The 27,545-nt window shown below is 36.6% G+C and overlaps 1 protein-coding gene across 3 annotated transcripts in view; it reads left to right on the top strand.

Annotated features, from left to right (window-relative positions):
• The window catches only part of APC2 (anaphase-promoting complex/cyclosome 2), a 168,572-nt gene extending 152,502 nt beyond the window's left edge, over positions 1 to 16,070 (top strand). For 2 of the 3 annotated variants that reach the window (XM_090003524.1, XM_090003526.1), the window contains 3 exons: positions 846 to 1,037; positions 14,585 to 14,653; positions 14,737 to 15,034. In XM_090003524.1, coding sequence (XP_089859650.1) covers positions 846 to 1,037; positions 14,585 to 14,653; positions 14,737 to 14,859 — 384 coding nt within the window. In that variant the 3' untranslated portion in view covers positions 14,860 to 15,034. Of the gene's footprint in view, positions 1 to 845; positions 1,038 to 14,584; positions 14,654 to 14,736; positions 15,035 to 15,086; positions 15,627 to 15,731 lie in introns of those variants that run through there. The other variant, XR_016431421.1, reaches the window with a different exon arrangement.
• The last annotated feature ends 11,475 nt before the right edge of the window (positions 16,071 to 27,545 follow it).

Here is a 27,545-nt window from a genome sequence, read left to right as displayed (position 1 = left end):
GGTTGGGGATGAATAACTTTTCGTGCTAAAGAAATTGGTTTCATGGAGTATCACTTACCCTTTCATTGTAAGCCTTAATAGAATTAATGTTCACATCACATTCTTTTAATTACATTAACTCTATTGTGTTTCCGTGCAAACACATGATAAATCTATCACTAAGATTCGTGCCTTCAGTTTGGGCACTTTGATGCATGATTCAATGCCAATACTGGTTTCATGCCATGCATGCAAATTGTAACACATTGACTTTCACTTATGCATTCATTCAAAGGTACTATTGAAAAAACAGGAAAAATACAAAAGGATGTACATGAGCCAAAAGGTAAAAGGTGTACCTCTACAAATAGGATATGACGTTGGTGCACCTTAACAGATAGGTCTCCACAGAACATATCCAAACCATCTTAAATGACATTTCTAATTTTCACTTATTGGCAATACTCCTAAACAGTATCTGATATATTCATTGGTAATTGAGTTGGCTTTCGGAATCATAATAATGACGGCGAAACAATGTTATACAAATTTTCTTTGCAATGAGACCATCCAATAATGCATCCAAAACATAAAAAACAGTACATTTGTGTATAATTATTTAATGTTAAAAACAACCCTAATGAAGTGGAACCACCGTCTAGTGTTGGTCCTTAAATTTTAGAACTATCCTGAAAGGTGCCTTAGGTGGGCAACAAAATTATCCAAATAGAGGAGTTATTGGCTTTCAAATGAATTTTCCCTTTATGAATGAATAATCGTTTTAACTAATATTGTATAGCAGTTACTAGTTGACACTATTAATTTTGTGATATATGTTGAACATTTGCTTCCTTGCTTCTGCACAGGGAATAATTGCAGAATCACTGGAAACAGACAGCAATGATCATATCTTGACAATTATTGAAGAAATGGGTGATGCAAACAAGAACAATATCAACAACGGGAGATTTGGTGGACTTCTAGCAGCTGAGGACGAAGGGGAAAGTTCCATGTCCTCAGTGGAAGATCAAGTAAAAAAGGAAATGACAGTTTATGAGGTAAGAATGTTCATCCTTGTTGATTGAGCAATTTCTTGCTTATCTTCATAATCTTGCGGAGAGAAATTTCATTCCAGATTCTATCCTTTTGTATTTTTGGTCTATAATTAAAGTCTTATGTGGAATATTGACATTTTCATATGTTATAGCTGTTGAAATGTGATACTTGTTCCAGATCTGATCCAGATTTGTGACTGTTTTCGTGTTTTTATTATTAATGTCCATGTATTCCAGTTTTACCCTTATTATGTTGTTATGTGTATATTAATGACGGGTATTTTTGTAATCTAAATTATATTAGAAAGTGTTAGAATTAGGTTTTTTGAAGTTCTTGCAAAGAGAAAGAAGACAAGAGAAAGCTTTGGGCTGAACTCTCACGATTCCCAATATGGGAAAATCATGCCTCATTATGACTATTTATATCCACTTTACCCTAAAATACATCTTTACTAAAACACTCTTATTAACACAAAATATAAGAAGACTAATAAAGGGTATTTTAAGAATACAATAGGGAACTAGGAGATGTGAACAATAACGTCGTGAACAATGACATGAGTGGTGTAGATTCAGATCAAGATCCAGGTCCGACCACCTCAAACCTCACTCTCTAATAGCCTCCCTCAAGTTGTACATGGTTAACAACCATGGACAACTTGCTTCTTAAGTACCAAAACCTGTTCTTTGTGAGGCCTTTAGTGAACAAGTCAGCCACTTGGTCTTTAATTCAAACATAGCTGGTCTCAATCGCCTGATCCTGCACTTTCTGGCAAATAAAATGTTGATGACTTGGGGATGACTTCTCCCAAATCATACGTGTCTAATCTATGTCATCTCAACTGCAACTGCAGTCATTGAACGATATTCAACCTTTGTACTGGACCTCGCAACAACCTTTTATTTCTTACTACTCCATGAGACCAAATTTTTTTTTCAAGAAAAACAGTATCCAGAAAGAGACCTTCTCTCATCAGGATCTCCTATCAAGTCCGCATCATAATAAGTCGTAACCATTAACATATCATCATGTGGTGCCCTATTTCTTTAGAGAAAGCCATCTCCAATAGTGCCCTTTAAATGTCTCACAATTCTTTTCATACCCTTCATATGTGATGTTCTAGGTTGATGCATGAATTGTGATACCAAATTAATAGCAAAAACACTATTTGGACGAGTGAAAGTAAGATATTGCAGCATTCCAACTATGCTTCTGAATTGTGTTGGGTCATGAAACAATTCTCCATCATTTGCGGCCAATCTCTGATGAATGGGAACTGGGGTTGCGACAGGTTTACAATCTTTCATGCCCGTTTTTTTAGGAGATCCATCGTGTATTTGTGTTGAGTTAAAATAAAGGAATTAGCTTGCCGATCTACCTCTATCCCAAGAAAATATTGTAATAGACTAAGATCTTCACTTCTTCAATATGTTCACTACAGTTGCGAGTAACAATTATATCATCAACATAAATTAGTAACACCATGATAAAATTGTTACCTTTGTAAATGAAAAGTGAATGATCTAACCGGGACAGACTAAAACCATAGCCTTGAATTGCAACTGAAAACCTCTCAAACCAAGACCTTGAAGCTTTCTTCAGTCCACAAATAACTCTTTTTAACTTGCAAACATGAGTTTTTAGATTCTTTTCACTATACCCGGGTGGCTGCTCCATATAAACTTCCTTCTTAGGATGCCCTACTAAAAACACATTCTTTATATCCAACTACTTAGTTGCCACCCATAATCAACAACTAGAGAAATGATGATCCGTATAGTGTCTATTTTGACAATAGGACTGAAGGTCTTATCATAATCATGACCATACTCCTGAGTGAATTCTTTTGCTACTAGGCGAGCTTTTATATCTCTCAATAGTTCTATCGGGTTTATATTTTATTTTATACACTCATTTTTAACCACCTTCATTTTTATCAGGCGATCTTTTCACTATCTCCCATGTTTGGCATTGATGCAAGGCCTGCATTTCTTCATTCATAACTTCTATCCACCTATTTGACTGCATTGCATGCGGAAATGTTTTGTGTTCTTGCTGTTGTCCGATTTGAGTAAGGAAATACTGAAAATCTATGTTGAAATTTTCATAACTCACCCATCTTTCAATTGAATGTCTCACTCTGTTTGATGTTCTTATTGATTGAAGTTGTCTCTCTTGATCTGACGATTGTTGTTGCTCTTGCAGAACCGGCTGGCTTTGATTATGCCTTGTATAAACACATCCCTCTTTGAATCTTCCTGATGTTCTTTCTACATTGCCTGAATCAGTTTCCGTGTCACAATCTAATTCAGTTGATGGATCTTCTAAGACATTTTGACTTTGATCAAGAAAAAGATCCGGCTGTTGTACCCTATCATTCATGGCTGAAAATAGGCTATTATTCAGCTAAGGCTGATATATTTCAATATTATTCTTGTCCAGCAAAACATAATGGCTGCACTGATAATTAGAAAAGTTGCACTCATCAAACACAACATTTCTAGATATTTTAATTATGCCTGACTTGGAATCATAGCACCTGTAACCTTTGTAATCATGAGCATATCCAACAAAATGACAAACATGGGTTTTATCCTTAAATTTGTTTCTCAGCTGGCTATTTACATGAACATAACACACACATCCAAATGCCTTTAACTCATTATAATTTGGGTTCTTCGTGTATAACATAAAATAGAGAGAATTATTCTGCAAAAGTTTAATGGGCAATCTGTTTATGACATATACAACTGTATGAAATGTTTCAGTTCATAACTTTATGAGAACTTTACTCTCATGAATCATGGACATCACATTCTCTACAATATGACAATGTTTTCTTTCAGCAATGTCATTTTGTTGAGGTGTCCACGGGAATGAAACTCTTCGACCAATTCCATTATTCTGTAAAATTCAACAAATTCCTTTGACGAGTATTCACTGCCACCATCATGTTGGAGATTTAGAATATTTGATGAAAATTAGGTATGAACATAGGCCCAAAAGGTTTTAAACACACCAAAAGTACTTGTGCTTTAAGAAAAATATCTAAGAGTAACGAGAATAGTCATCAATAAATGATACATAATATTTGCTACCAGAAGAGAAAGTAGATATGGGTCCTAGACATCGGAATGAATAATATCAAAAGGTCTCGAAGCTTTTTATTATATAAATTAAATGGCAATACATGACTTACAAACTTGACAACTAGAACATAGGCTATCATAAGACTCTTCATGCAAGACATATTTGGGTAATAATTTATTTGAAATTAGTCCTTCAAGAAAAACTCCACCTTAATGACCTAACCTACTATGCCAAACATTTGACTGACTGGACTTTGAAATACTGAAAACACACGTAGAGGACTCAGGCTTCGAGTGATTATCCAATGTAGCTCGAGTAGTCAAGGGATCTTCTTTGAAGACGTACATGTTGCCATATTTTTCTCCCTCAACGAATGTCTTCCTCGTTTAAAGGTCCTTGACATACACAGAAGATTGAATAAATTCAACATACAAATTGATATCATCAACAATCTTAGAAACAAAGATTATATTCTTTTTTATATTAGGGGAACACAATACATCAGACAATTGTTCATAATGTGATTTAGACAAAGGAAGGACAATATCTCCTGAGTGTGTAATGGAGTGGCGTCTACCATCTCCAGTAACAATGTTGTTTTTACCAGAATAAAGAATCAATTTAGAGAATTTACCTATATCACCTGTAACATGGCTGGCAGCTCATGAAACAACGTATCAAACACCCTGATTGTTTTGCTTGAAACTGAGTTCGGAAAGGGCAGCCAACAAAAGCTCCTTGTCAGTGCCAATTTGCCCCTTGTTTTGTGTAGAATACCGAGAGAGAGAGAGAGAGAGAGAGAGAGAGAGAGAGAGAGAGAAGTTGATCTTTCATTTAGGGCTAATCTCTTGTTTAAATAGAGATTAACCAAAAAAAGGAATAATTGCATTTAGGTCCCTTAATATTACTAAAATATCAAAAGCACCCTTAAGCATGAATAAAACATTAATTAGTCGACTTATCTCAACACTCCCCCTCAAGCTGGAGCATAGATATTAATCATGCTCAGCTTGCCGCTACATTTTGAGAAACTGGGTCTGGCAAGAAGCTTTGTAAAAATATCTGCAACTTGATCCTCAGAGATTACATGCTTAGTAGAGATATGTCCAGCTTGAACCATATCTCGTATGTAGTGAGAGTCAACTTCAATATGTTTTGTCCTCATGAAATACCAGATTATTAGCTATATATGTAGCTGCTTTGTTATCACACATCATTACCATAGGAGATAAAACCTTCACTTGAAGATCAGTCAGTACTGTTCGAACCCACATTAATTCAGCTGCGGTTTGGGCCATAGCTCTATATTCTGATTCCGCACTTGACATAGCAACAACAGTTTGCTTCTTGCTTCTCCAAGAGATTAAGTTACCTCCCACAAATACACATAATCCTAAGGTAGATTTTCTATCCTCTACAGACCCAGCATAATCATCATCAGAATAAGCAACTACCTCTAGAGTGTCTCTTTTCTTAAATAACAACCCCTTTCCAAGAGAGGATTTTAAGTACCTAAGTATCATCATTATAGCGTTCCAGTGTACCTCAGTCGGTTTGTCCATGAATTGGCTAACCTTACAGCCAGAGCAATATCAGGTCTAGTCACTGTCACATATAGTAACTTTCCTACCAATGAGCGGTAGCGTTTGCTATTAACAAGTTTTGACCCCTCATCAAACAAATGAACTTTGTTGTCCATGGGAATATTTGCGGGTTTGGCTCCCAACATTTCTGTCTCTTTTAGTAAATCAAGAACATACTTCCGTTGTAACAAAACCATACCCTCACTGCCTTTGTCTACTTCTATTCCTAGAAAATATCTGAGGGAACCACGGTCTTTTGTGACAAAATGTTTTTGAAGATGAGTCTTTGTAGCTGCAATATCATTCATGTTATCTCCTGTGAGAATGATGTCATCCACATATACCACCATTACAACTATACCTGAGTTGGTTTTCTTAATGAATAATGTGTGATCTGAAGCTGATCTATTAAAACCAAACTTTGACATCACCTCAAACAACTTTTGAAACCATGCCCGAGGACTCTGCTTTAGACCATATATCGCCTTTCTTAATCTACACACCTTTTGACACACCTCCTCAACCTCAAACACAAGAGGTTGCTGCATGTAGACTGTCTCAGACAGATCTCCATATAAAAATGCATTTTTCACATCCAGCTGACACAAACGCCATCCACGGTGAACATCTACAGAAGGAACAAGACGAATGGTGCCCATTTGTGCTATAGGAGAAAATGTCTCGAAGAAATCAACACCATATGTCGGAGTGTAGCCTTTTGCCACTAACCTGGCCTTATACCTTTCAATTGAGCCATCTGAGTTGTACTTGATGGTATATACCCATTTACATCCAACAGTGTCCACATCCCTTGGAGGGTCAACGAGGTCCCATGTCTGTTGAGACAGTAAAACATCCATTTTCTCTTGCATAGCTTGCTTCCATTGGCTCTTGAGAACTGCCTTTTGATGACTCATAGGAATAGTTTCAGCAGTTAAGGCTGAAATAAAAGCTTTCATCTGATTTTCGAATCTAGCTTCAAACACAAACTTAGATATAGGGTATAATGTACATTGTCGTGTCCCCTTTCGCGCAACGATTGACTTGTCATCATCAACATGAATGTCATTGCTCTCACGAGTACTTACCTCAGGAGAAGAAGTGGATGGAGGCACCAGAGGAGTTGAAGCTCTACGCACATACACCAATGGAGGATTGTGGAACCGTGAGGTAGGAGGAGTTGGATTCGATACTAAAGGCACTGATTCCAAAGGAAAAGAAGGAATAGGAAGTGGAAAAGAGCCATCTTGATCAGCTTGCAGCCGAGTACCAGTACTAGAATAGTATGGAAGGGACTCCAAAAAAGATACATCTGCACTGACATACTCCCGACGAGAGATTTGATCATAACATCGATACTTTTGGTTTTTTGGATAGCCTATAAATATACACTTGGTGGCTTGAGATTCTAACTTATTACGGTCAGGACCAAGTCTGTGCACAAAGCAATGACACCCAAATACCTTGGGTGAAAGAGGAAAAAAAGGTGCACTCGGATACAAGATTTGTAAAGGAATTTGGTCTTCCACAGATGATGAAGGCATGCGGTTGATCAAATAGCAGGCAGTGGTAACTGCATCACCCAAATATGAAGCAGGAACATTAGATTGAATTATAAGGGTGCGGGTTACGTCAAGGAGATGCCTGTGTTTTCGTTCAACCACCCCATTTTGTTGAAAAGTATAGGCACAGGAGGTTTGAGGTTGAATTCCATGATCCCGATAAAATTGCAATAGTGCAGTTGTTTTAAACTCAAGAGCATTATCAGTGCGAATAATCTTGATAACTGACTCAAACTGGGTTTTTATTTCTGTGACCAAAGATTTTAGAATATTAGGAACTTCAGATCTTTCTTTTATTAAAAATACCCAAGACAACTTAGAAAAATCATCGACAAAAATCATCGACAATAACAAGATAATAATGGTATTGGGTCTTGGTAGGAATCTTACTAGGACCCCATACATCTGCATGAAGAAGTTCAAAGACCTTATGACTGGACTGACTCTAACTAGAGGGAAACAAACTTTGATGATGTTTGCCTAACTGACATACTTCACACTGGAATGATGTAGTAGACGGAATTTGAGGAATGACACGACGAAGCTTTGACAATGAAGGATGACCGAGACGACTATGCCACTGAACAGGACTTGATGAAGAATCAACTGCAGCATAAACGTTCTCCACAGGATGATGTAGATAGTAGACTCCATTTTCTTCATAGCCTCCACCAATCTTCTTCCCCGTCAGCAAATCCTGAAAATGATAGCACACAGGATCAAATATCACCCTACAATTTAGATCTTTTGTAAGGCAACTCACTGAGAGTAAACTTTGAGGAAATGAAAGAGCATGGAGAACATTTTTCAATTGCAAGGAAGAAGTTATAGACATTTCCCTGACCGATAACTGGGGAGGAACTCCCATCAGCTAAATAGACTCCCCGATGTGTAGTAATAGCCTTTAAATCTTAAAAGTCTTGAGAGTTTCCACATAGATGTCTAAAAGCACCAGAGTCAATAATCCACTTACTATCATGGGAAGAAAGATGGTCTCCGATAGAGTAGGCCACACCAGCTACAGGAGAAGACGAACTTGAAGGACGATGAGAGATCAACTCCTCATATTCTGCACGGTTAAGACTGATAGGCTCACTAGGGGAATTAGATTCATGCTCCATCTCTAGTTTTATAGTATTAGCTTTTGGAACGTTTGGCTTCAATGGAGAAAATGCAGGCTGTCCATGTTTATCCCAGTAACGATCTTCTAAATGTCCAGATTTTCCACAATAGGTACATTGCAGTTTATCTCTACCTCCCATAACTCTTCCACGACCTCTGCCTCTGACATTAGAAGTATTTCCTCGTCCATAACTCGATGGGACAACTAAAGCAGATGACTGAGATGCAAGTTGAAATTGTAGAAGAGAGATGGTCAGTCTGTTCAATCGATTATATACATCAACAAGAGTAAGAACATCAGACCCGGTCAACATTTGGACTTTAGCAACAGTGAACTCAGATGATAGGCCTGTGAGGAACCGAGCAACCTTAATTTTCTCTTGATGGTCCTTTTGTTTTGAGCAACACAAAGGTCTGTGAGCATTAAGTCTCTCAAAGGCAGCCTTAACAGAAGCATAATACTGGGCCAAGGTCTGATCACCCTGCTGCAGGTTATATATCTTTTGTTCAACTTGGAGAATGCGGCTCACATTCGTCTCTTGAGAATATGTATCTCGAAGATTATCCCACATCTGTTTAGGTGTGTTATAATAAATAAGGCCATCTGCAATATGAGGTTCAATGCTATTCATGATCCATGACACAACAATGTCATTATCTTCTTCCCAAGTATTATATTTTCCAGTTTTGTCAGTTGGCTCAGATTCTAGTAGAATATGCTTCCTACGATGTCCAGACACCGACATCATAAACATCCTGGACCACCTTGCATAGTTTGTTTCATTCAATTTAACGGAAAAACCATACGAGAAAGGATTGGCAAAGGCTTTGTATTCTCCAATAGCCTCATTTTTGTAATCATATTTTGAAGCGTCACCCATAGTAAAAAAAAACTTGAACAACTGTTACCAAACAAAAGAAACTCAACAGCTATTACTGCAACACAATAAGCAAATCGATGACAGTAATCTGTCTCCACCACGACGTCCAAAAAAAAAACTCCACACTATGCAAGTCCACACCAAAAAAAAAATCTACTTCATGCTGCCAATCAACAAAAAAAAAGTTGATACCAGTGTCTGCTCCACGCAGTCATTCCACCAAAACATAAACCCAGATAACGTCTGTTTCACGCTGCCAACGAAAAACTTATGATCAGTCTGCTCCACACTGTCATTCCACCAAAGCATAAACACAGATAACAGCGTCTGTTTCACGCTGCCAATAAACTTTGAGATCTGTATCAGATCTAACAAAAAAAAATATTTGCTTCACGCTGCCAACAAAACCCTTAAGTTCAGCGTCTGCTTCACGACATCTGCGCAACATCCATACCACTCACCAGATCGGGAACCCATGGAGTCACGACGACTTGTAGATCTGATTACAGATCTGAGTCATGACATTTGTCATGCTACAGATCTGTTATCAGATCTGTACCAAAAGGAAAAGACTTACCCGATCTTCTGCAGACGATCTGCCTTCCCGTGAAAAAAGGATCAAACAATCACCTTCACGCCTGATCTTCTACATGCGAACAACCTTCACGGTTCTGCCTTCATGCAATCACCTTCACGCCCGATCTTCTATACGTGATCTGCCTTCACGTAATCACACGATCCACCTTCACACGTTCCCAAGAATGTACTGCTCTGATACCATGTAGAATACCGAGAGAGAGAGAGAGAGAGGAGTCAATCTTTCATTTAGGGCTAATCTCGTTTATATAGAGATTAACAAAAAAAAAGAATAATTATATTTAGGTCCCTTAATATTACTAAAATATCAAAAGCACCCTTAAGCATGGATAAAACATTAATTAGTCGACTTATCTCAACATTTTTCTCTTGATCTTTAGGTAAATATTTGTCTTTAGCTTCAGGATTGTACCTCAAACTATTTTTGAACCAACACTTTGCTTTTAGATGTCTATGAATATAACATGTAGGAATGTTATTATTGAATGCACTTCTTCCTCTTGGAGGGATGTTGGGAATAGGAAGAATTCATCGGCTTTCCTGATTGTAACCTCTGTCTTTACCATGTCCTCCTCTACATCCATGGCTTGGAAAGGATCCCGTAAACAATACAACATGAGAATCTGCCTCAGTCTTTTCTGTATTTGACATTCCCTTCAATGACATCTCATAACTGAGGAGTTTGGCTTTCAGGTCATCAAAAGTACCAACGGTCCCAGTATACTGTAAAGTAGTGGACAATACGTGAAATTCAGGTCCCAAGCCAACTAGAGCTTGTTGAGTTTTGTCATTCTCTGACACTTGACATCCAATTAACGCTAGCTGATCTGTAATGGACTTGATCTTGTTGAAATATTCCATAATAAACATGGATGCCTCCTTTAGCATTTGAAATTCTCTTTTCAAATAAATGATCTTGGCCTTTGAAATTTGTGAGTAGGTCTGCTTTAATGTATTCCATGATGTCATCGTAATGCAATCATCTGGAATTCCCACCAATACCTCCTGAGATAAGGTCAAAGTGATGTAGGCCACTAAGGCTTGATCCTTCTTCATCCGGTTGACAAAATTTGGATTCCTAAGTGTCCTCATTGCAGTTACAACCTCTTTGTCATCTTTATCTTCCTACATAAGAAACTCAGGTGGAGCAACAACTGGTGCATCGAGGTGACTAACGAGATCCTGACTCCTAATAAAAGGAATATTATGTCTTTTCCAAGTAAGGTAGTTGGAGTTATTCAGTTTTTAAGAAAGTAATTGGCCAAGAAAGCTAGCAAAGATATCTTGAAGAGGAACTTGAATCCATGACAGATGAATAAAGAATCAATGCAAAAGGAACACAGCAGGACAATAATTAATTAAAGAAGAAAATGAGATAATCAATAACCAAGATGCAAAAAATTATTGGCAGTAATTGGCAGCAATAATAGTCACGTCTTCTTTTTTTTTTGCAGAAAGGAACGTGAACAATAAATCAGATATGCCGCTGCAAATAGAATATCTTAATGAAATCACGCATCAAGGTCAACTTGGAATCCTTTTTTTTTTCAATGACGCAAAACAGGAATCGTTGGCCATAAGTGACATCAATTTGTTTTTTTAAATCTAACATATTTTTCAGATCTGATAAATTTGGTTTGGACAAAAAGATGATACGCACCCACGGGATGGACCGCATGGCTCACGACATCAGCCCAACAGACCATGCACAAAATTCCAAAGCAGTTCACCTTTTGCGCCTTGTCCCCTGCCAGGGCTGTGTTTCGAAAATTGCAGAGGGATGTGGCAGTCGATGCAGTGCAGTGGTGGTCAGGCTTGCGCAACAGCCTTGGACCGAAAAGGAAGGGCACGCCTCTACAGAATGTGCATTGCAGGGGGGCAGTTTTGGCAACAGACACCCAAGCCTAGGCACCCCTGTTCTGACCCTCTGCACCGTGTCAGTAGAGTGTCCTTTTTGTCTGGCAACCCATTAGGGTTGCACATTTTGTAAGAGGCTATAAAGCCATCTTGTAAGGGGCGGCAGGGGGCATCATGAATGGGAAAAATGGAATAGCCTTCGGGCAGACGCACAACGTCATTTCTTCTGCAATTCATCTCTCTCCCTCTTTCTTCTATCGTCTTCCCCCTCCCGCCGGACATATCGGTCTCGTCCCCTTCTCCGTCCTCCTCTCTTGGGTTGGCACCCCTTCACAGCAAACTTGCTGTGTGGGCCTTGGGCGTGGTTCTCCCAGTCTCTCATGGCACTCTTGCTGTCCCTGCCACACCCTTAACACGAGTCTCGCATCCCTTGCCGCAATCGTGGCTGCTGGTTGTTCTGTGCAAGTCACTACAACCTAGCATCAGCCTTGGGGGTCTCTTCTCCATCCATCGTGCACGACTGTGTGCGCGCTCGGAGCTCACACCACCGCACCATCCTTACCTGTCTTCATCTTGCTCGTCTGCATCGCTCGCCATCGCGCCCTCGCTACGCAACCAAACGCCCATCCCTACACGCATCTGTGTGCCTGCACATCCTCCGCCACTGTCGTTGCCTTCACTCGGATGCGCTACGTTGGAGACGCCGCACAACAGAGGCCATCCCCTACCTTCGATCACCATCCGTCCATTCTGTTGCTCCAACCTCCCCTGCAGTCCTCCGCAGTCGTCAAGGCGAAGGAGTTTTCAAAGGGCTCGAAGAACTGGGTCTATCAAAGATGCGACCTAAAACACAAAGGAGTCAAAATTTATAAAAGAGATTTCAAATCCAAGATCTTAGGGATAAAAAAAGAGTCACCCTTGAACTGCTCTGTATCTGTATCTGCCCCTTGTTGCCTGCAAGTGGGTTCTTCCTCGTGCCACCGCTGTTGCTCCCGTTGCCTCTCTTCTTTTGCGATCCACCCTTGAACCGCTCTCATTCCTCGTTTAGGATGGATGCAAACTCGATCACATCGCTGAATGTCGTAGGACGACTCGTCATCACACGAACCCGAAAACCGCCCTTCAAACTACGAACGTACTTCGCTGCTCTCTCTATATCGTCAACGAATAAGTTTGGGCAGTAGCGCTCTAAAGTCCACCAATTTCATGTTCCCCTGAACCAACTCGAGGAACTGCTGTTGCATGCGCTCCCAGGCATAAGCAGGAAAATAGGCATCCAAGAACTCCTCTCTGAACGTCTTCCAGGGGATGTCCTCCACACCTGCGTACTTCACCCATCGCAGGGGTGTCCCACCACTTCATCCAGGAACTCCTCTCTGAACGTCTCTCAGGCGATGCCCTTTAGCCATGACAAATTCAGTCTCTCTGTCCTCGGGCACAGGCAGGACGCAAAAAGCTCATTCAATCTCTTTGACCTAACTCTCAGCTGCCTCTGGGTCGACCTTCCCTGAGAAGGTTGGCTGGTCCAACCTTACGAACTTCATGTGTTGATCAAACCAAGGGGCCTGACTGATGCACATTTATTGTGGGAAGAGAAGGCATACTTGAGACCAATTTTAGAATATGGTAGCAATGCCAAATACAAGACAATCTTCTTAGTTTTGTGCCTATAGTGTGTTACACAGAGATGGTGAGAAGAGAAAAAAAACAGAAAGGAGAAGAGATGACCCCCACAAGGGTAAATCTCAACACATTGATCTCATTATAAACAAAGTCTTGGGATTTATAAGGTAAAAGAGAAATACCACTTATTAATTATTACAAAAATGTCACACAAGTAAATACATGACAAAACTTGTCTGTTTGATCCTTTTATAAGGGACTATTCCCTTCTTTGCTGCCAAGGAAACATTACTAAGGAGATGTATAAGTTGAGTGGATGGATGTGAGGAACTTGTATGGTGAATTATCTATATGATTCACATAATATATAAAGTGAGAATATTGTAATATGTATGAAGCATATTATAAGTTTACTCAAACTAAACTTGTTTACCAACATTATAATCACTAGTAAGAATCAATACATTATTTTTCTTCAAAAAATATGTGAATACATTGATTAAAATTATAAAACAATCACTCAAGTTGTTTATACTTCATGTAAACGGGTGTACCATTGGCCTGCTTTTAGTAAGATAACATCACAAGTATTTAAATGCGACATAGAGCTTTAGGGTGTAGATAGAATAGTTTCACGAACGTCTCAACTTATTTTACAGAAACAAAGGATTTCTTATCAAAGGAAAATGCATGGGGAACACATGGAAAACCATGATCTACATGTAAATTAAATATTGTTTTCCATGTGATGGGAAATGAGTTTTCAATGGGAAACACTTTTCCTATGCATTTCTCACAAGTTTCAGAGATGTTAGGTTTCAGTTTTGGAAATGGTTTCCCACATGCAATTAGAGTTTTGGCTAACCCCGGTATCCACTTATTTAAAGAATTTGGAATAAGTTTGTAAGGTAGTTGTAAATCTGCCATGTCATCTAGGCTTAGTAAGAGTTGAAGTGCATTGCTTCACTACTTTAAACAATGCTTGTGATATCTCATTTCATTCTATGTTCCTTGATCTATCATGTATATAACATCATGCTTTTGGAACAATTTTCCCAAGTTAATCGGTCAAAATTAAAACAAATCTGTTTCCATTTTCTCTGTTCAAGAGCTATTGACAGAATGACTAATTTCTCTTGGTTTAGTCTTGTTTACTCACTCAGGCCATGATATATTCAGAAAATTCATGCATAGTATAAAACATGACTATTGAGTAATCTTTTTCCTGTTGCAGAAATTTATATTTGGAATGCTGACCAACTTTGGCAGTATGACCCTTGATCGAATTCATAATACTTTGAAGGTAAATGAGTGGCTAGTTTGTATTGCTGCAATGTTATCAATTATTCTGGAAGATGTCTTAGTAAAGCTTCACGTTTACTGCAGATGTTCTGTATAGCTGATCATCCTTATGACAAATCTATCCATCAGCTACAGAACTTTTTATCTGGCCTTGTATCTGAAGAGAAGCTGGAGCTGCGAGATGGAATGTACTTGTTGAGAAAGTAGCCTTTCTAGAATATAGAATATAGTATATACCCAGTTCATAATGCACAAGCAGGGTTCATGTTCATTATAAAGGTGAATTGTCCTTGGACTTCAAGTTATTGAGTTTAAATCTCTTTGCTGTTCCATGGTTTCTGTTTGTATTTATTGTTATTTATGTGTAAGCTTTTGTTTTTTTTCCTTTTTCTTCTCTGGAAATAGTTGCTTGATTTTGGGGGTTATTTGCCTAGGTGCTGTTTTAACGTGATTTCACTATGCGAGATTGAAAATCAATTGCCAGACTAAAGCCATCAGCTGAATTCAGATAAAATATTCAGCTTCAGTTACCTATTTGCATTTTTGCTGGTGCCAAGTGCGTTTCAGTTGCTATTCAGCAGTTTAACTAAAGTCTTTCTGTTGTTAATCGACAGTTAACTATTCTTAAGGTTTGAGTGAGATGGCTGGATGGTTCAGTTGCACTTTCATAACCAAGGTCTAGTTGGAATCCCAAGCTTGCCTGTCCACATAAAGAAAAAAAGGAAAAAGCCTGTTCTTATTTATAGATATTCCTTCACTGTAATGTTTTACCTTGTCTTCTCTGCTTGTAACATATGTACGCCTATCTGTATATTTATGGGTTTTTTACCTTGGTTAATCCTAGCTGTTTTGATTTCAGAAGGTTGACATTCATCACCATCTAAGGCAAAATCACTGTGCTAGCTAACCAAATCAGCTAGGCTTCGGCTGTTATTTGCTTGCATATTAATGGAGATAAAACGTGCAATTCTGTAGTAAGTTTTTTGCGAGACAAAATATACAATTCTATAGTAAGTTTTTTGCATCCCTCAAATGATACTGCCATTACGGCCTGGCCTGTCTGCCCTGGTTTTGCGCAGGCATTTTGAGCCTTGATCCAGCCTGTGGTCCATCAAATAGGAGGGTTGCAATTTGGATATGGGTGAGCTCAAGGTTGACCTGACATGCGATCCAACTTCCAATGAGTGAGTCTGGTTTTGGATCCAGATCCAGTGTAAATAGTAGAATTTTGGATCCAGATATGATGTGATTCCGTTATGATACTGGATCCACATAAAGCAAGATAACTATATTGATTTTCATGTGAAAAAGACACAACAGGGAGTCGGACCGGTTTTGAACCTCTTTATTTGTTTGATTTTGACCTGAACTCGGCTGAACCTTACATTATTTGTTTGAATTTCACTGGGAGTTGGGTTGATTATCTGGATATGTCTTTATGGTTCAGACTTAGTTCAGAACCGAATCAAACTTTGACTAGTTTACATCCCCACAGCCATTATCGACCACCCACTCAATTCTGTTGGTTCATTGCCTCTTTGGGGTGGATTGGGACTGAGTTTTAGGTTAAGGAACCTAGATAGACCTGTCAAAAATTCGAGCCCACTGCTGAATGTCATAGCTTCTCATGACACGGAAATGACAAATTGGAATTTGGATACGGAGGGATGTATTGTATTGAATCGTATGGCCAAAACACTCGATGAAGTCGTTCACGAAGGCATTTGAACTTTTTGTTGATGCAAAAGCTTATCCCGGGTTGTGGCCATCAAATCTTGTCATGCATAATTCCCACCAATCATCTCTAATCAATGGTTGGGCTGCCATGTAATTGCCAAATGCTTGTATATTCATGCCAAATGCTTGTATATTCATAAAGGCCGTCCTAGTTCAGTCGACCGGGCTTTTTGTGAGAGTTTACTTCTTTTAACTCCTAATCCCTAAATTTTCCTCAATGCTTAGTTCAGTTAGGCCTCCAACATTAACTCTACATTTTTTGTTGGACTTGGAACTTAAAAGATGGCTCTGAATATAAATATGCATTTCGATCAGATTTGAACTTAGATGATCAGTTTTTATTTTTGGAATCGTTTTTTAATTCAATTCTTATATTTCTGTTGGATCTATTGGTAGTTCTAAATCAAATCTCTTATGTTTAAGCTTATTATATAAAACTTTGTTTTGACCCTTTTTTTACAGTATCCAGTATTGTCATTTAAAATTTAGATCAAGATTCAACTCTACTTCATCAAATTTAGTTTGAATCAAGATTTTGATTCGAATTTATCATGGTCTGACCTGTTCGATAAATAGAACAGGAAAAAGTGCATATTGAATGACATTCAGAGCACTATTTGTTTGATCATGTCAACATGCATGACCATCCTATCCAGATGGAAGTTACAGGTGCAAGTTGTATTGACCCAATCTGACCTTGTAGACGTGTTCTGCATGGTCTTGAAAGGATCCAGACATCCACACCGATATCCATTTCAAAAGAAGATGAACCGAACGAGGTGATAAGGATTCAAGGAAAGGAAATTTCTACTGAAGGCAAGATTGGTGGTGGACAAACTTGGCAGGAAAAGCCACAAGATAAGCTTGCTGATTCTAATGACCCTAATGAGGAGCAAGGATAAATCCTTCCTGGTGTAATCCTGATTTATAGGAGATCGTTTTGGGAATGGTTGATATGATCTCCTCACTCTTGTATTATCATATATAGTGGATATACTTCACGCATTTTTTCTGTGTGAGTGTACCTGTCGTGGACACATGTATATCACCAAACCACAAAAATTTGGTTGTCTCCATCTTTCACTGCTTGATTTATGTGTTACTACAGTATCATAGCAGTGATGTCTGATAGTCTGTAGGTTGCTTCTTGAGTGTTGTTCCTTTTCTTCTTTATAATTGGTGCTTGTTATCAATGACTTCAAATCACTTCCATGCAATCAAAGTAGGGGAAATGATAGTACTATACGACAAAATTATGTGTTTCATGAAAAATCCTACAATTTTCAAAAAATTGCCAGGTGTTTAAAACTGCAAATGTTTGTCATTAAAAAGACCATTTTAAACTTCACACAATTCGTGTGATACGGTACACTCACCAGATAGCACACCTTCTTAAAGGTATATTTACAAAAATTTTTTGCGGACCTCACGAAGTTCACATAAATATATTTGCGAACTTTCTATTGAACATGAACCTCGAAACATTGCAAATATCGTACTAAATTTGCATATATAACATGAAATTCAAGAGATAGTATGAACCTCATATTAATATATTGTAACTTTGCAAATATTGTACTAAATTCGTAGGACATAGTACGAACTTCCTATGATCTTCAAGAAGTTCACCAATTAGGTATTAATTTCGCAAATTATGTCATTACAACTATGCTTATTTGCAGATTTTCATACAAGCATTAAATTTGAATTTCATTTATTTATATAAAAACTGATTGTCACACCCAAGGCCATTTTTGCATAAACTAGGGTTGTTTGTGGTCTTCAACCAGTGGTATCCAATGTGTTTTCCTCCAATAAAATTTTTATGACTATTTTTGGCAACTATTTACAATGATTCATCAGCGGCACTTCATCAGTGAGAAATAAAAATGAAAAATGACTATATTATACGACAAATATGATGCATTTCTACAAATGCCCTAAAAATTTTAAAATTCGCCCACTGCCCAAAACTGTAAATAAATTTTTTTTAGGACCTTTTTACCCTTCGCATAAGGGAACCTCACAAAGTTTGCACAATATATTGTTCCGCCCATTGGCTAAGGCAAAACCTCACTTAAATCTTATATTCACACATATTTTTTTGTGGTCCTTAAGAAGCATGCAAAAAATTATGTTATTTATGCAGTATTGTCTGTTAATCGTAAAATCACAAATACCTTAGTAAAACCATATATTTTATACCAAAGTCATGAAAAACCGTTCAAACCTCGCTTCTACTTTCTTTAACTGTCACTTAATGTAAGTTCTCACATATTTTTTTATAGTCGACATGAAGCACGCAAAAACAAGTTTTGTGAACCTCCTTATGATTGTAACTTTGTAAGTACCCTAGTAAAATCACATATTTTATACCAAAGTCATCGGATAACGTGCAAACCTCCTTTCTGTAACCCTCACTTAAATGTCTATACGCATATTGTTTTTTGCAGTCCTCATGAAACATACAAATATAACTTATGTGAACCTCCTTTAATTGTAACTTCACAAATAATAGAGTAAAATCACATATTTTATAAGAAGATCACATATCTAATTATGCGGAGATACGCAAATATGTTACTAACGACATAAATACCACATATCTAAATGTGTGATGTTCTTTCATGTTTGTGGTTTTTCTACTAGAATAAATGTGACTCTTTAGGGGGTATAAAAGGCGATTGTTCTCACCCTAGGGCAAGTTTCACATATTCTAGGGTTTCTTTGTAGTCTCCAACTTTCTTGATCTTCTGCAAAAAATTCAGCGACTTTTTCGACAACTATTTTCAGTCACTTTTTTTTGGTGATTCATCAGCGGCACTTCATCACTGAGTTTTTCATATTCATCGATGGCGATTTTTTTGGTAAGTACATTCTTAACGATGAGTTTTCTGGAGGTAAGCAAAGTATTTATGACAAGTTTTTTGGTAACCCTTTTTCTTAATGTTTTATAAAATATCGAGAACACTGAAAAATTAGTTTACCATTTTGTATATTGTTGCATCTTCTCTCTTGTACCTCTCTTTATCTTTCATATAGAAAATGTGCCTACAATCAGTACATCGAAAAATATAAGAAACTATATCAGTATTAGTTTACCTTCCTAAATATTGGGTGATGGCTATGAGCACTTTCATCTTCTAATGCTTAGAGGCATTTCAAATTTAGTTAACTTTTCTGGAATGCTTAATTTTCTTTAAATTGTTTTGTATGTAGTGGTATTGTTGCTAGTGTAGTAATGAAAATGACTAATAATTTATTCTCATTGATGAATCAATTTTGTGTTGTGTTGTATATACTTTAATGTCAAAGGTAGTAATTTTGTATCTATTGCAAGATATCTTTTTAAGGTAGAAAAAGTTTTATGAGTTACTTGGCTTCTGTTAGACTTTCGCCACTTACAATTTCAAGAGGATGTTCAATTTGCGGGCTTGGGCACCTCCTTTACTGAGAGATATATGTAATATATAATATAATATATATGCATATCATATACTCTAACCTAAGCTAAGTAAAGATATAAAAAAAAGGAAAATAAAAGAGAGAAAAGAAAGTTAGAAAATAATAGAGAAAAGGAAAGAAAAAATTGGGATAGATCAAGGGTTGAGATTAACCCAACCCTTGACCTCACCTTAAGCCCTATATAATCATGGGAGGGGATCTCCCCCCCCCCCCCCCCCCTATTTTGCCTCTTTGGAGATTTGCTCTCTTTTCCCCCTTGTTCCCTCTCATTCACTCTTTCTTTATCCTCTCTTTTTCCTAAATAAGTTTACTACTGGAATGCCCACAAAATTAACCAACTTTGGCACAGAAGACCGCAAGTTTGAATCACCAATACTCTGACTAACACGTTTTGAGGGCATTGACAACTCTTGCACCCCCAGTCGTCGGTGTAGGGAGCTTGGGCTATCAATTTATTCTAGGTAGACAGTCAGGCTCTACAAAGTATGAATTGATTCCCTGGACCACTGTTAAGTTTCTCTCTTCGTTAAAAACCGCTTCAGTGGATGTTTGGTCTGACTCTTTAATGTGGAGTCAACCCCACGAGGGTCGGCCTAGCGAACACGGGTACACTCTACGTGTATGATGCAGAAGCGATAAGACTCTAAACTAAAAATAAACTATAATTACTACTAATAATTTTTTTTTCTTTTAGAAAATAAAAGGAACTAATATACAAGCTCAACTAAAGATGATATACCTATGCAAACGAATGCCCACTCTGATACCAAAATGATGTACCGGTGTACCCCCTACCCTCTCTAAGGTAAGCCACTGAAATAAATAAGCCATTAGGTGTTATTTATAATAGGTTTAACTACACATTAGGTACACTCTGCACCAGACACAACAACACCAAGCTCCACTATGGGCAGCTTAAACCACGACCTCACAAGACAAGAACCAACACCCCCTACAGTCACTGAAGTATCCTAACATAGTTAATCTGAACTCAACTCAAGGCACATGCTCTCTAATAAGGAACAACCAAGAGTCAAGTTAAAGTGTCTGTGTATATGGGCATATTTAACATAGCCAAACCAGGTACTCACAAGCACCCATATATGCATGCTTCACATGACTTATAACATATCATATGCCACATACCACACTCCATGATGCATAAAACTCATTTCAATTTAGCTTGAACCATGAATTTCAAAGAATAACACATGCATGATTATGCATACCATTTGGTCTAATTATCATACTTAATTCTCATGTTTAACATACAGTTGCATATGTCATCATGCCCAAATAATCCACATGTATACATACAACATATTTTATGTTGCTATTTTATAAAAGTATTTAAAAAAAATTTGATTTTTGGGATACAAAATTTGAGGTGTTACACTATCTCTCCCGTATTAGTTACCAAGAAAGCTACCATTTTTACCCCTAGATAACCCTAGATCCTTATCAGTTAGACCCAACCAAACTCATTTTAAGCTTAGAAGAGTTAGAATATCAATTATTTCTAGGTCCCCTGAACTCATAATGAGTAAACCATGTTTATTTTAGCTAAATTTGGTTCATTTCATGTAAAATGAGCTCATTTCTAGCTCAAATTCAATCCAATTGTCTCAAAATTAGTCAATTCCAGCTGATTTTATTCCCTTGTGTTTAGCTTGAGCTCATCAGAAGTTCAAGTGGTCCAGCTTCAGTTCAAACTTGTTTTTCCACATTGTTGGAGTTCATTTTTAGCTCAATTAAGCTCATTTTAGCTAAAATTGAACTAACCCTAGTCAGCCTAGCTAGGATTTAGTTTGTTTAAGCTCCAAATTAGTTCATTTAAGTTTAGTTGATTGTGATTTTAGTTCAAACCCAGTGTCTTATTCACTACATCTAGAACATTCCCATTGCTTACTTCACTCCATAGTGAATTTCTCACCATTTCACTTAGAATTGTGTATGTTTTCGATCATTCGGTCTGGGAGTCTAGTTGAGTCAATGTCTTTTTAGTTCATCTGAGTTTCAAAACCTTAGAACTCAGTTCAAACCTTGTGTCATTCTTCATTCCACTTTACGCCCCTGTCGATGAGGGCAAAATTGTCCAAACTTGTGCTCATTTCTATTCAGAGGGGAAATTCAGTCAATTTCTGAGCCAAGATGATTTCCCGTACAGACTCAAATCCATTCTTTTTCTGATTATATCTATATTCGAGAACCAACTCATATTTTAATTTGGATATTTGATATCTGATCTAATCCAGTATTGAATACTGATATCCAGTATCCATTTTCTATTTCAGACCTGGATCTTTTTATCTGATTTGCTTTATTATCTATATCTAGAGTCCAATTTGTTTTTTGAACCTAGATTATCTCATCAAATATTCAGGGTCTAGTCATTCACTATTCAGGATCCGTTCTCCAATTCCTATATATTCAGGATCTATTTCCACCATTTTATCTTGATTTTGGACCTGCTTTTGCAAGCTCATCATTGATCCAGGATCCAACTCACTACTTTATCTTATCCAGAATTTGTTTAAAATGTCTCATCATTGATCCAGAATCCACTTTTCAATTTTGTCTGAGATCTAGATCCACTTGTCATTTGGAATTTCGGATCCAGATTCAAATTCAAATCTTTTCATCTAATTTCAAAAAACTATGTTCAAAATTGATCTTTACATTTTAATCTAAATCTAGTGTTTTACATTTGATATTTTGAAATGCCTTTTTCAGAAAAACAATGTGTGTCAGATCCAGATCTAGATTGGATTTTGATTTGGATTTTTGTTAGGCTCAAATTTTAAAATGGATCTTAGATCCAATTCACCTTAGATAAGACCCACCTAGGTGGCATCACTTTTTGATTTTTTGCCCCACTTTACTTTCTTATTTTTGTTATTTCATAAATCTAGTTGATTAGGACTTCATTTTCGCTTTATATATTTTTAATTTTATCCTTTTGTTTTTAACTTTGTATTTAACCTTTTATTTTGTTTTAAAATCAAATGTGGACCCCACTCAAATGGCGCCACATTTGGATTTCTTTATTTAGAGTTTCAGTTAGTTTGAAAAAAGAAAAGTCAAAAGTAAATCAAATGTGGACCCCACTTAGGTGGCGCCACATTTAGAGAGTCCTAATCCATTTTTAAGTGTTTTAATTAGGTTAAAAGGCAATCAAATGTGGGCCCCACTTAAGTGGCGCCACATCTAGAACCCTTTTTTTTTTAGAGTTTTAATTAGAGTGAAAAAGGAAAAGTCAAAGAAAAGATGATTCAAATGTGAAAATTGACCCCTCTAATATTCCTAATTAGTTAGCAAATCTAGAACCCCTTGGAATCCCTATCTTCTTCCAAAGTTTTATTATAAAAAAGCCCAAGGGGGGGGACGTTCAGGCCATGCTTTCTCTTTTAACCTCTTCTTGATTTCCCTTATTCTTCCTCTCCTTCTTCCCTAAGTGTCGCCCTTCTCCTTCCTTTCTTTTTTTCCTTTTTGTTGCAGCAAAAGGAGGACGAATCAGAGCTTGGTAACTCCTCTCCCTCTCTTTTTATTTTATTTCTTTTATTTTTATTATTACTTGCTGCATTTTTCCTTTCAACAGCCACCATGAAAAAGAGATTCGACCTCTCATAGGCTGAATCTCACTCAAAATGACTACAACAAATGAATCCCATGCAGTTCTCATTTTTTTTAATTTTTAGTTTATTCATAAGCATCATAGATTTAGGTTTGTATTTTTGTTTTCATCCATACATAATCAAGAATATTTTCTTTTATTTTCTTTTTCATTTTATGCATGGTAGATTAGGTTTTAAATCGTGTTTAACAATCATGTTTAAAACTTGATTCTGGCCTCTCATTAGCATCGTTATTTTATGTGCTTATTTTCATCGTTTCGAGTTGAATTTTTTATGAGAGATATATTCATATGATTTTGTGAATCTAGCCAAATTTCATGATTTTTGGGCATCATTTGTCTCTTTTCAAAAATAAAACTCATAACTTATTTTCTCCACCATCAAAACGCTATACAGAATCAGGGCCAACTTTCCAGAATCATATCTCCCTAACCAGAGATGATTTTTCTGATCTATAAAAAGTGACTTTTTCATCCGCATTTCTAGTTTATTTCTGTCAAATTTGGTAATTTAAAAAAAAATTGATATTTTATTTTAGCCAAAAACCAGAACCTATTTTTCTACATCGTCAGACATTGTTTATAATCAAAGTTAACTTGCCGGAGTCGTATCTCCGTAACCAGAGATGATTTTTTTGATCCGTAAAAAGGGATTTCTTTATTATCGTGTCTAGTTTATCTCTGTTAAACTTTATACTTTTTCACGACTGTCTGCTATTTTATTTTAATCTGAAACCATGACAGATACAAAATAACCTGTTCTGCAGCCTGTTTTTACTTTTAATTAAATATCTTTTTTCCTGCGTGCTTATTAAATATCTTTTTCGATTGCATGCTATCTTTAGGGTTGTTAAAAGTCTTTATTTTCAATTTTCATGATTTTATAAGGTCGTTTAATATTTTATTTTATTGTTTTCTAAGAACTGGTTTTCTGCAAAAATCCAGTTCTGCAGAAATACGGGCAGATTCAATCTTTTCTTAGTTATTTTATAGTTTTCATAAATAGTTTTTATGGTTTTAAAATCTGATTACTTTCTTGATCATGTCAAGGTGCTCTTCATCCGATTTGGTGTCGATTTGAACTCATTTGGCTTTCGAATTAGGCATATTTCAAAACCGTTTTCCAAAACTCTGGTTTTTAACACTATTTTGTAATTAATATCAATTTTTAAGAGTATTTTAGACTTTTTGCCTCAATTATGAATTTCTAATTTTATAATAAGTTTGGTTTATAGTTTATTAAATCATGCATTTTTATTTAGTTTATTTAAAATTTTTATTTTATGAATGTATGGAAAAGGCTTATTTTAGGGTAATATCCCTTAATATCCAGATATTATTGGATAAATTCTGAAAAGCCTACATATTTCTACTAACATGTTTGTTGATTTTGCCAGAATGTTCAAGACTTTATTTCTTCTTTTCTTTCTTTATTTTATTATTCAATTTCTCAATGTATGTTGTAATCAAATACCAGAAATAATAAAAATTTACTTTTCTACATAGTTTAGGATTGCATAAGCATATAGTTTATTTCTTAATATTAATTGCTATGGTTTGTTATGCATATGGACTTTTCAAATTCCACAATAGTGAAACATGAATGGCACATGCACCTTCTTTTAAGAAATTAATAAACTTAGTGAAATTCGTATTTGTGACCATAGTTAGAATACGAATCAAATTCGGGTTTTATTAATTTCTTTTAAATTACAAAAGTCTAAACACTTAGTTTATTTTCAAAATCATTACAAATTTTCAAAATATTTTCTTAAACCTTCCTCTTAGGATTTAAATGAAGCATATTTAAAACATATTTGTGGCTATAGTCATAAATATGTGGCAAATCTATTTTATCTGAATTTTTATAAAACCCCCTTTTTATCAAAGGAGTTTTTATAAAACGAGGGGATTTAGCAATGATTTTCTTAAATTTTCTTTTTTAAAAAAAAATGCATCCATGAATCATTTAGACTTAGGTTGCATCATGCATGAGCCCACTAGGCTACACGCCCAATCATTTGAGCCTTTTAGAAATTCGATTTTAGAATATCTCAAAATATTTCTTCAAAAAGTATTTTTCAATAATTTCAAACATGCATCATGTTTTCAATAAACTTCTTTTTAAAATCATGTCATGCGTGTTTGATTCTTTTTGCATTCTAGGATTTAGAATAATCTCTTAAGCATTTGAATAAAACAAGGCATATCGTTCAATCATTGGGTCAATTACCCCTAGTATAGCGCTAGGAGCAGTTGAACCTCGTACCGACAGGCGAGTCCCCTCTCTCAAGTTTTCCCATAATTTTCAAAACGGAGGCAAGTTTTCTAAAAACTTTTTCAAAAGGTCAGTTGAATTGCAAAAGTAAAATTTTGCATGATAACACACGCCAAGTTTTTGTCCCGTTTGAATTTTCGCTGTAGTTTGTATAAAACCATTTAAAAAAAATCATGATTTTCGGGATACAAAATTTGGGGTGTTACACCCAGGGTGGATAGTATATTTACTATCGTGTACTTCCTGAAGTATCTCTTCTCGTAGCTTAGGGTTATTTGGGACCTATAGCCTTTTTTCCATCCATATACGTAAGACCCAAAAAGTTTCAGCAAAAATTATGAATAAATCGAGGCATTTTATGTAAAAATAGCATATGAACTCAAAATATGAAATGAATAGATTTCAATGAACCAATTATACTTATGACGTACGTATCATCGCAAATATATGCTCAATCAGTCAGGGAGCCATGACTTCCTCTTGAGTAAAATTATAAGATTTCAACGAGCCAACTTTCTTAGTTTCATCAATACAAAAAAAATGATGTACTCAATTTTTTTTGCAAAAAATATCAATGAAACCCCAAAAATATGTGGGACCCACAAAAATATCTCACAAAAAATATCCTGTGGGCCCCACAAAAATATCTCATAAAATTATTTATGTGGACCCCACAAGGATATAGAAGTCATTTTATTACTTTATCCCCAAGTTTGGGTTTTAAATCAAGTAAGGGGTATGGATCGGATCCACACCACATGTGGATCCAAGATCTATTTAAAAAACTATAAATAGGGGTGATCCCCCTTTAGAAAAATCGCCCCCTCTCCTCTCTCCTCTTTCTCACTCTAGCTCCTCTCTTCTCTCTACTCTCTCTTGGTTCTAGTTTAGACCAAACACACTTGCAAAGAGCTTGGACCTGTTTAGCTCATGCTCAGCCCAGTTGGTTAAGACTCACTTGACCTACCAGGTTAACTTTTCTCTCTCCTCTTTTGTTTTCGTCTTAGCCTAGGTCAAACCCACTTGACCTAGACTTAGCCTAGTTAGGGTGGGCTTGGACTCACTTAACCCAGTTCGAACCTAGTTGGGGCATGAACCCTTGGTCCTGACGGCTTGATCTTCTCTGCCCTTTCCTTGCCTAAACCCAACCCATCTGACTAAACCTAACTTAGTTGAGGTAGGTTCGAACCTAGTTGAACCTAAGCTAGGTCTAAACCGGTTCTTGGTTTAAATTTTGTCAGATCGCCGTTTCGTTGAAGGTTGCAAGAGAAACTCTTAGTTATGATTGTACCAGACGTAAAGGACGTGCCGACTATGACTTAGGAGTGCCTCAACCACCTTGTTGGAGCACTGACACATATCTTGGTAGGTTTGCACACTAAATAGTGCCAAAGTTCATTTTTTCTTGATATATATGTATTTACTTATGCTTTTAAGATTGTCATCGTGTCGAACGATGCTAAGGTTTCTGCTTTTTGCATATTACATATATATGTATTTGCTCATGCTTTTAAGATTGACATCACATTGAATGATGCTAAGGCTCTTGCTTTCTGCATTTTGCTTCTGCATTTAAGATTGTGGTTGCATCGAATGATCCCAAGGGTCCTACTTTATGCATATTACATATATATGTATTTGCTTATATATTTTAGATTGCCATCATGTCGAAGGGTGCTAAGGCTCCTGCTTTTTACAAATATATATGTATTTGCTTTCTGTAAGTTATTCAGTTTATTTTCTCTTATCGAACATTAAATATGCTTTCATTTACATCGC

The sequence above is a fragment of the Nuphar pumila genome, chromosome 4 (assembly GCF_984573655.1).
Source record: "Nuphar pumila chromosome 4, dmNupPumi1.hap1.1, whole genome shotgun sequence".
Lineage (NCBI taxonomy): Eukaryota > Viridiplantae > Streptophyta > Magnoliopsida > Nymphaeales > Nymphaeaceae > Nuphar > Nuphar pumila.
Note: the sequence above shows the minus strand (reverse complement) of the source record. Positions and strands in the feature narration are given on the sequence as shown.